This window comes from Etheostoma cragini, chromosome 21 (genome assembly GCF_013103735.1).
Source record: "Etheostoma cragini isolate CJK2018 chromosome 21, CSU_Ecrag_1.0, whole genome shotgun sequence".
Classification (NCBI taxonomy): domain Eukaryota; kingdom Metazoa; phylum Chordata; class Actinopteri; order Perciformes; family Percidae; genus Etheostoma; species Etheostoma cragini.
This window is the reverse complement of record NC_048427.1, coordinates 20,548,410-20,557,760: the sequence shown is the minus strand read 5'-3', so window position 1 is coordinate 20,557,760 and position 9,351 is coordinate 20,548,410. Positions and strand designations below refer to the sequence as shown.

General features: G+C 45.2%; 2 protein-coding genes across 3 annotated transcripts; one reads left to right on the top strand and one right to left on the bottom strand.

Moving 5' to 3' along the window:
• Nucleotides 1-374: 374 nt before the first annotated feature.
• LOC117936879 (solute carrier family 2, facilitated glucose transporter member 11-like) lies at nucleotides 375-2,249 on the bottom strand. The gene has a single exon (XM_034860352.1). The coding sequence runs from the start codon at nucleotides 1,993-1,995 to the stop codon at nucleotides 394-396; it is 1,602 nt and encodes a 533-aa protein (XP_034716243.1). The 5' UTR covers nucleotides 1,996-2,249; the 3' UTR covers nucleotides 375-393.
• A 250-nt stretch (nucleotides 2,250-2,499) lies between these two features.
• Nucleotides 2,500-7,928, top strand: LOC117936881 (RNA-binding protein with serine-rich domain 1-like). Of its 2 annotated transcripts, none has more exons than XM_034860354.1 (7): nucleotides 2,500-2,573; nucleotides 3,473-3,619; nucleotides 4,668-4,838; nucleotides 5,049-5,151; nucleotides 5,925-6,078; nucleotides 6,948-7,089; nucleotides 7,478-7,927. In XM_034860354.1, the coding sequence occupies exons 1-7, from the start codon at nucleotides 2,539-2,541 to the stop codon at nucleotides 7,575-7,577; spliced, it is 852 nt and encodes a 283-aa protein (XP_034716245.1). In that variant the 5' UTR covers nucleotides 2,500-2,538; the 3' UTR covers nucleotides 7,578-7,927. The 2 variants fall into 2 exon arrangements, with proteins under 2 accessions (XP_034716245.1, XP_034716247.1); XM_034860356.1 differs by having other exon boundaries at nucleotides 2,506-2,573; nucleotides 4,674-4,838; nucleotides 7,478-7,928.
• The last annotated feature ends 1,423 nt before the right edge of the window (nucleotides 7,929-9,351 follow it).

The window sequence follows — 9,351 nt, the reverse complement described above, 5'->3', positions numbered from 1 at the left end:
TCCAATGAGTAAAGCTGTAGTGCGTAGTTTCTGTCGCCCCCATAGGAATTCTAAGTAAAGACAATAAAATAATCAACGCAGCCACATGATACAAGCCTTCCGTGATCGCCCACCACCCCCACCCCTTCTCCACGCAGTTGCCAAGGAGGACACGGAGGATTAAAAAAAACATGGACTCTTCAGAAAAACTCATTATCTTCGTGCAAATGTCATTGGATGACACTAGTTTCTGAACATTACCATACTGAGAAATCCAGAGAGAGTTGTGTGGCGCTGATAGTCTTAATTAGCTTTCTATCGACTCATTTGGTAATGGCTTGACTGTAACGGATGCTCATTAACATAAAGTTCCACACTTAAGAGATCACCTTTCATTTCCACTTTCACTGGACGTTAAATATCAATCCCTAATCTGAGACCAGGGTCAGGTTTAGCGTCAGGATCTTGCGTTAGGCTAGTGAAGGAGCAGGCTTTACCCAGCTGGTAGTCCTCCCCAATGGGCTCCTCGCCTTGCATGCCCGACCGCTCCTTCTTCACACCATTCTTGCTATCAAACTCTGCAGTGATCTCAGCCAGCGTCTTGCCTTTAGTCTCTGGTAGGGTGAGCCCCAAAAACACAGCGGACACCAAACACACGGCCAAGAAAGGCAGGAAGCAGAAGTCCCCCAGGGTTCTGACGATGAAGGGGAACAGCATGCCCACCAAGAACAGGCCGATCCACATACATGAGCCAGCTACCATGTACGCTGCCGGCCGCGCCGCCTGGTCAAAGATCTCAGCGGGTAAGATCCCCGTCACCCCTGCGGGGCCCAAGCCGAAGCTGAGGATGTAGGCGAACACACATGCCATACTGAGGTAAGCCATCTGGAGGTTTAGCGCAACGGTGAAGACTACAGTCCAGATGCACATAAGAGAGTACCCTCCCACAAGAAGGTACCTGCGACCCACACGCTCAATCAGTAGATTACTCAGAATAGAGGCGATTAGCTCTGATGCCCCGGTGCCGATGGTGATGTATTGAATTTTCGCTGGAGGAATCCCTGCTGCGAGAAAGATGTAGTAAGCGTAGAAGTAGATGGAGTCATTGCCGCAGAGCATCATGGCACTGCTGGCTGCCATGACCGTTCTGAGCTGGCAACGCAGGTCGGGGTCTTTAAACAGGGTCCAGGGCGTCTTGGCTGAACCTGTGGATCCAGAATCCAAGGCTGCAGATTTTTGCTGCTGCTGCTCCTGAAGCATCTCCTCCATCTCCAAAACCGGCGCTTCCCCACCCCGAAGCCTTCCAAGCGCCCGGACACACGCTTCCTTGTCCCCCCTGTCAATGAGAAGGTATCTGGGGCTTTCGGGGAACCAGGGTAGGGTAAGGAGCTGGATCAACCCTGGCAAAGCGTTACTAGCAAGTAAGTAGGGCCAAAGAGGCTCTGTGCCCAACAGCTCAGTCAGTCCCACAATCTGGCCCAAGAAGATCCCAAATGCAGTGAAAACAGCAGAGGAAAAAGCCACAGCACCCCGGAGGTGTTTGGGCGCGCTTTCCCCAAAGTACATAGGCTGGACATTCATACTGACGCCGGAGTTTATCCCCACCAGGAAACGAGCAAAGAGGATCATCTCAATGGATTTCGCCACCCTGGAGGCAAGCACCAACACAGCACCAACAAATAGGAAAGAGTTGTTCAGAAGCAGCGAGTTCTTCCTGCCAAAGCGGACGGCCAGGGGTCCTGCTAGCAGAGCTCCTAGCAAACCGCCCAGGGAGAAGGCAGACACAATCAGAGTCCACATTAAAGTCACCTGAGGGGCCTCCAAGCTGATGCCCCAGCGCTCCATGTAGGTGGCATTGATGAAGCTCTGGATGTAGCTGGTAGGGGCGTTGATAATTGAGATGTTGTAGCCATACTGGAAAGTGCCTCCAATGGCAGCAGAGCAAACAGCCAAAGCAAGTGTCCTGTCACCGCGTGAGGGTTTGCTGGGTTCTCCCGGCTCCTCTGTGGAGTTCATCTGAAGCTAGGCTAAACCAGAGGGCGAAGAAAGCGTGTGTGTGTGTGTGTGTCCTTTCCACTGTGTCCTACTGGCACTTCATGTCCCCTACACGCACTACAGTTAGCGTTAGCTTAAAAAGTAACTTTCTTGTTTAAATATATGGCATTTGGAGTCTATGGTATTCTGTAACCAAGCTAACGTTTCCCTGTCCTACGGGAAAGGGGAAACTGATGTCTCCTGTGAAAGCCGGTTGTTAATGTGTATTTCTTTTCCCTCAGCTTACTTGTCAGGCAATCTGCTTCATTGACTCAGCCACAACAACCAAGCAAATTGAAACACCAAGCCAGTGTTAAATTGTTGCCTGTATTCAATATTACCCTTGAACATTAAGGTGAGATTTCACGGTCAACATAACTAACCAAAATAGGAAATAGGTAGCCTGGCAGACCTTACTGAGGAAAAAAAATGATACTTTCGCATGGCTGTGCGTGTGTACCAACATCCTTTTTTTTACCATCTTTTGATTGGTTTACATCGAACTAAAAACATTACGTCATCTCTATGCGACTGTCACTGTCGCGAGTAGGTGGAACGATGTGAGTAAACGTTCTCTTAATACATCACTGCTTACTTAAAAATTACATATTTCTAGGTTTTAAATAGCAACGCTATGACGTCAGAGTCGCACTATAGTATTTTGTTTTCAAACATGCGTATCTGAATGTCAGTACAACGTAATAAGCCAATATTAGCTTACTAGCTAATGCTAACATGGAGTTTGTTAAGCTAACGGTCATCGGATTTAATCCGCTAAAAGTGGATTGCTGTAGCATTTGGATTTAGAGGAACCGCTTGAAGAAAATGCACAGCGAAATAAATGATCAAATAGTGAATTTTGTGCAAAGTCTTTACTTAACGTATAATAGTTCCCTTATTTATGGGACAAGTGAAGTTCTAGCTTAGCAAATTTTCAAGATGACTGAATCAGTTTGGAAGTTTGGATGGTATTGTTGGAAAACACTATACATTAGCTACCCATCTGTTCTCGCATTTTACGCATGAAAGTGTCAGATTCAAAGTGTTGTCTAGGTGTAACGATTACGGGTGTAACGGTAAACCGCGATATTCATGTTGACAATAACATGATGATTATTATCGCGGTGGGTTCCCACGGTGTTGACGCCGTGTGTTTAACCCTTCAGTTACGCAGATTAGCCTGCAATGTGCGTTTCATGAAGTTGGAATCATGCCGGAAAGAGCAGATGACATTTGATGTTAAAGGTTGCACTTTTGATAAGGTTTGCCTATAATTTTGTATTATAATAAACACTGTTACACTTTTTGAAACTAGTTCAGCTTGTATCGGCCTATCAGTTTTAAAACACTTAAAAATACCACAATAATACCCAAAACTGATCATTTTAACCGTCACTCTAACCGATATATCCGAATGTCTCAAATCCTGACTTTTGTTCACTTTGTTCTCCTCCCTCAGGGCGCCTTCCCCAACGAAGAGAAAGGAGGACGATAAGAGTAAACAGCGAGTTAAGGAGAAGCCAGGAGCTACGAAAGAAGGAGCTGACAAAGACCGGGGCCGAGAGAAGAAACGCACCCGGCGCAGCGCGTCCAGCCAGAGCAGCAGGTCAGAGGCCGCTCACGCAGACTAACACTAGATGCTGAACAGCTTCCAGTTTGCTGGTTCCCTGTTCTATTGGATGAAAAGGAAATGTTAGGCAAAAGGTCTAATTGGGGATACCCAGATGCTCTGCTTTAGGGCTGCACAACTAACCCTAGCATCACAAAAGTCACTGAGAGATTTTTTTTTGTTAAAGAAAAGGTCAGTAGAAAACTGCACTTGCTTTCCTTTTTTTAATTCAACAAGCAATTTGCTGTATTTAAGCCGAATACTGAAAGCATTTGAGAGGCAGAACTGAGTACATTTTAATGTACTCGCATATTTTCATGTATGCATCCGTACTCTGTATTGTGTTCTATGTTCTGACTTTGACACAAGATCAGAGTAGTGGAAGTGAGGTGTATCCATCTTATTTATGGATGGACCCAACACAAATTGGTTCAGCCTATGGCTGGGCAATATCAATATTATATCAGTATTGATATAGGAGACTAGACATCGCGTTTGATTTGGGATATCGTAATCTTGTAATATGACACAAATATGGTCATTTCCTGGTTTTACAGGCTTTGTTCCAGTAAAATGATTTTTTCTAAACTTAACATATTCAATTTAAAATCCTGGTCCTTACTTTTAGAGCCCTGCACGGTCAAGTTCCTCCCTACATCTCTGATTTGATGCAGCTTCGTGCTCCCACCCGTAGTCTGAGGCCAGTAGGTCAGAGGCTATAGTGGTTCCCCGCACTCAGTTTATAACTAGAGGGGATGGATCCTTCCAAGCAGGGGCTCCTAGGCTGTGGGATGTCTTGCCTCCTTCTCTACGTTGTGTGAATTCCATTGAATCTTTTAAAAAGAAATGGAAGGCTCTGCAATTCAAGCAGGCTTTCAATGTTATGTTTTCTATTTGTATTTCAATTTTCTTGTATTTTAATTTGTTGTATTACATTTTATTGTGAAGCATTGTGTGATTTTTATCTGTGGAAGGTGCTATACAGATAAACTTTACTTACTTAGTTCAGCCACTTGTTCCCATCCTATAACGTGGTCTTGTTAAGGTCCAGCTCCAGCAGCAGCTCCGGCTCCAGCTCCGGCTCGTCCAGCGGCTCCAGCTCCTCGGCCTCCAGCCACTCGGGCTCGTCCAGCCCCCGCTCCTCTTCCTCCTCCTCGTCCTCCTCACCAAGCCCGAGCCGCCAGCGGCACAACAACAGACGACGCTCACGCTCCAAGTACGCAATGAATCACTACCACTTGTTTTTTTAGAAAAATTAAGCAAGTAGTACTTTACAGTAGTAGCAAGTATCTTTAGAATTTGTTCTTGTATAGCTGAGGAGCGTATGAATGTCTCACACTGCAGTCAGGGAACACTAGGAAATGTTCTGGATAAGAGTATCTTGTTATGGACTATGATCTTAAAGGAGGTGTAAATGTCACTCTAGGTCAAAATCAGCAAAGAAGGATGACCGGGACCGACGGCGTAGGAGCCCCACACCCAAACCCACCAAGGTCTACCTGGGCCGGCTGACCAGAAATGTTATCAAGGTGAATGCTTTTACTACGGAGCCTCAGGCACATGTCTTTGAGCCGGATGCTCGTGGAGATGCTGCTGCTTCTTTGGTTAGCAGCTGAGGAGCAGCAACTTCAGCACAAGCTCACAAAGTTAAGGTGGGCTGGCTTTAAGGTGGACCAGCTATTTTCCTTTGAGTGACAAGTTGCTCCTCCACGTTTTGCTTTAGTGATCCCTCCCTCGCTGCAACCGACAACCACTTAGCTTTATGAAAATGACTGTGATGATGTCCTGGATATGCAAATGAGCAAATTATGTCATTTGCGCTCTAAACCCCCAGCGAAAACCCTCTCTGATATTAGGAAATAACATTTTTTACTCACACATATAGCGTTGGGTACCGAAACCCGGCGCTAATATGACACCGGTGCCTAAACGTCCGGTATCTCCTGGAGCGAATAGCAATGTGGATTTTGGTGCCAGTGAATGCCTGCGCTTCTCTGCTCCGAAACAGACGTTGCTTGCAACAGAAGCATCGCTACATGTGACGCTAGTTAGCCTTATACTTGGCAGCAGGTAACATTTGTTTGCTGTTAGCTAGCAGCTGTATAAAATCGCGATTAATAGTGGAGCCGTACTTGACAGGTGTAGTTGAGACAGGTGTGGCCCCTGCTCCCAAACCCCAAGTTACCTTCATAACTAGGAGCTGAAATGTTGTCTACCTCCTGTGAAAAGAAGCTAATGAGTATCCTGTTTCTATAAATGCATCTAGATGTGTCAAAAGCGTTCTCTGCTTTCCCTTTTGCAGGAACACATCCAGGAGATCTTCTCCACTTATGGCAAGATTAAGATGATTGACATGCCGGTGAACCGCGTGCACCCGAACCTGTCCAAGGGCTACGCCTACGTGGAGTTTGAGACACCCGAGGAGGCGGAGAAAGCCCTGAAACACATGGACGGAGGTAAGCACATTCACATTAACATGGAAGATTGAAAGTGAATAGATTGCATAAACAGTGTTTTTGAGCAATTAGGTAAGATGGATAAATAACTGCATAAGGAACTGTAGATGAGAGGGCTGGGACGGTGATGCTTTTGTCCCCATTCGATTCTTTCACAAGACATGGGTGCCGATTGGATTTGTATTGCGATTTTTATTTATTGCGATTCTAGACATCATATATCATGAGACATCTCTGAAAACTAATTGGTTTCTCAGATGCAAATCTCAGTCAGTCTGACATTTATTTCATTTGTAAAGAAAGCACATAACACGCATTTTCTGCATTTTCTTCGTTCACTCTGTTTTACTGGAAACAGATGTGATGTGTGATGTGTTGGCACAGAAAATATGTAGGAAAAATAAAAATATCCTTTCTGGTGAAAGGAATTGATTTAAAAAAAACAAAAAAACATTGCAACAAAAAAATCACGATACATAGGAATTTTGCCTCAGCTCAGTTTACTTGTGCTCTGTTATTTCTGCATAACAGATCGTTGCTAAGTGTAGTGGGCCGTCACCACGGATACAGTTCTGAGCTCTAGCTGGCTGGATTTACCCTGCAGAGATTTACTCCTCGTAAATCCACCGGAGTTTAAAATGCCAACACAAAGAAAGCGGAAGGTCACGGACATCCGAAAACGGACTAATAATTCAAGTTAAATGTGACTGTGAACCAGAATAAGACAACAGATTGTAGTTTCTGTGTTTACAACCAAAACATTCATTTCAGTAATACCGTTTCAAAATGGGGGAAATGGCAAAAATGAGTGGACTTCTTTTAAATTATGTCAGAAGGCCAACTCTTCCGTATTCTCCATTTTCTTCCAGGTCAGATCGATGGTCAGGAGATCACAGTCACAGCTGTGCTGGCTCCCACGGTGCGCCCTCCCCCCCGCCGGCTGTCCCCTCCCCGCAGGATGCCTCCCCCTCCCCCAATGTGGCGACGCACTCCCCCACGAATGAGGAGAAGGTAAGCAGTGCGGTGTGGGCACGGGGGCTGGGAATGGTGCACAGGGCTTGGTTTTGGGACCGCTGAATGCAGATTATCCATTGGCTGATAGTTCTGGTTGTTGGGCGGTACGCACTTTTTAAAAGTACATCGATCAGGGCTGCACAATATATAATTTACTGTTTAGATGCAGTGTTGTTATGTAAAGTACAAACACTTTGCTTCTGTGCTTAAGTAGAATAGTCATGTATCTGTACTTTTACTCCACTACATTTTCCCTAAGCATCTTAGTTACTCGTTGTGACGTGCGTTGTCCCCCCCCCCCCCCCCCCCCCCCCCCCCCCCTCCTTGTTCTTTCTAATCTGTTTTCTCCCTCCCTCCTGCTGTCTTTCACTGTCCCCTACTGTAGGTCTCGGTCTCCACGACGGCGCTCTCCAGTGCGCCACAGGTCTCGATCCCCTGGCCGCCGCCGGCATCGGTCACGCTCTAGTTCCAACTCCTCCCGCTAGGGAAAAAGGACCCCCCAACCCCCCTTTCCTTTCTCCCCTCTGGATCTGCTCTGCAGCAGTGTTCTGTTTATCCGTGTGTACAAACCTTCCAGTTAATTATGAGCCACACTGTTATGGGTTTTAGCCAAAACAGGTGAATGGAAATGCACTTTCCTGTTTTAGGCACCCACCGTTACATATTGACGTCATGTAACTCCCAGAATCCACCTGGCACGTCTGCGCTGTGTTCCGGTTTCACCGCCAGCAATCGCGGCCACTCAAAACAATGTTTGTGATTCCACCAGCCGTCCCAAAAGCGGCCCTCCGCTGCACTAGAAATACCCACTGGGCCTGTCTTTGACGGAGCCGCAGGGCGTCGCGTAGGCCGGGCAAGAAGTAGAAGGCCTTAGAGCATCCAGTCAATTTTCAAAATAAACAGCCTGTGCAGACCCCCAATCGGATAACTACACTGATTAGACAACTAAAACACAACCACAGATGTTTGATGTGTGTTGTTTTGAGCTGGACTAAATGGAAGAAACAATTTAACTATGTAGACTAATTACTTTTATGGTAGAAGCACACACCTTCAGGGAAAATAACCACAATGCTCCACTTCCAAGACGCTCTCGCTGTAGTACAGTATGAGGCATGGCATCTGCACGGCGCAGACGGGGGGGGAGGGGATTCTGGGATTGGCATGAGCACATCATCAACTGGGATCACAAAGTGATTCTAGTGTCTGTGTTGTCATCTCAACCAGTAAATTGACAAATTACATTTAAAGTAAAATAATCCCACAGTATAATATGGCTATCAGTGGTCTGGCAGGGGCCCAGATGTTCCGGTGTAATGAATTACTTTTACTGGCTGAAAGATTTTAGATGGTGCTACTTGTCTTAATTTAGGTTTAAATCTGTGTACCATGTTTTAAAACAATCTCCTCTGTAACCCTACTCTTAATTTGATTCTCCATTATCACTTCTTACAGTAAACTACAAAGGCAGCTATACAAGTGAGTCACATTAAGTTAAACACCAGTCAGCAGTGTGCATCTGCTTTAATAGAAATCTGAAAATTACAGTCATTACTTCATGGTCAGTACATCAGGGTCCGAGGGTCATTGCACGGATTACTTAGTGCATCAGGATTTTACACTTTCAATCGTCCAGATGTTTGTGGTTTTAGTCTGTTTCTTCATTTTTGTTTTTCTCACAAATCATATTCATAGATGACTAAATGGTTGGGATTAAAGTTATGGTGTGACAATAAAGTTCATGATTTGAACTGTAAAAAACAAACATTTGTCTTTTTGTGACTCTAATATATTACACTAGTTTTAAGTGTGTGCGTGCATGCTTTACGCCCGGCTAAGCTAACCAGCTACCGGCTGTAGCATCATATTTATCTCACAGATACAAGCGTTTTACATCAAACTTAGCGGCAAGTCATTGAATAGGCCTATTACCTAGAACAATTTATTTTAACATTTAGGAAAATACATGATCTAGGTTCAGTTTTAAATTGAAAAACAACACTCAGTTTGTGTCGGTTTAGTGCTAACATGCTAAATTTGAGACGCTCAACAGGACCTTGAAAGTTGTTAAACACACAATGTGCCTAACTCTCCCCAACGTAACATGAGGTCTTCTGACTGTGTTCTGGTTCTGTTCTGTTCACCGACCACACCTAAAGGGTGAGAACAATGATACAATCTTTGAGTAACCTCCTCAAACAGACAGCTGTGTTCCTCATTATCTGGACTAAAGAGGCGTATGTGTCCCTCCGTATTAGT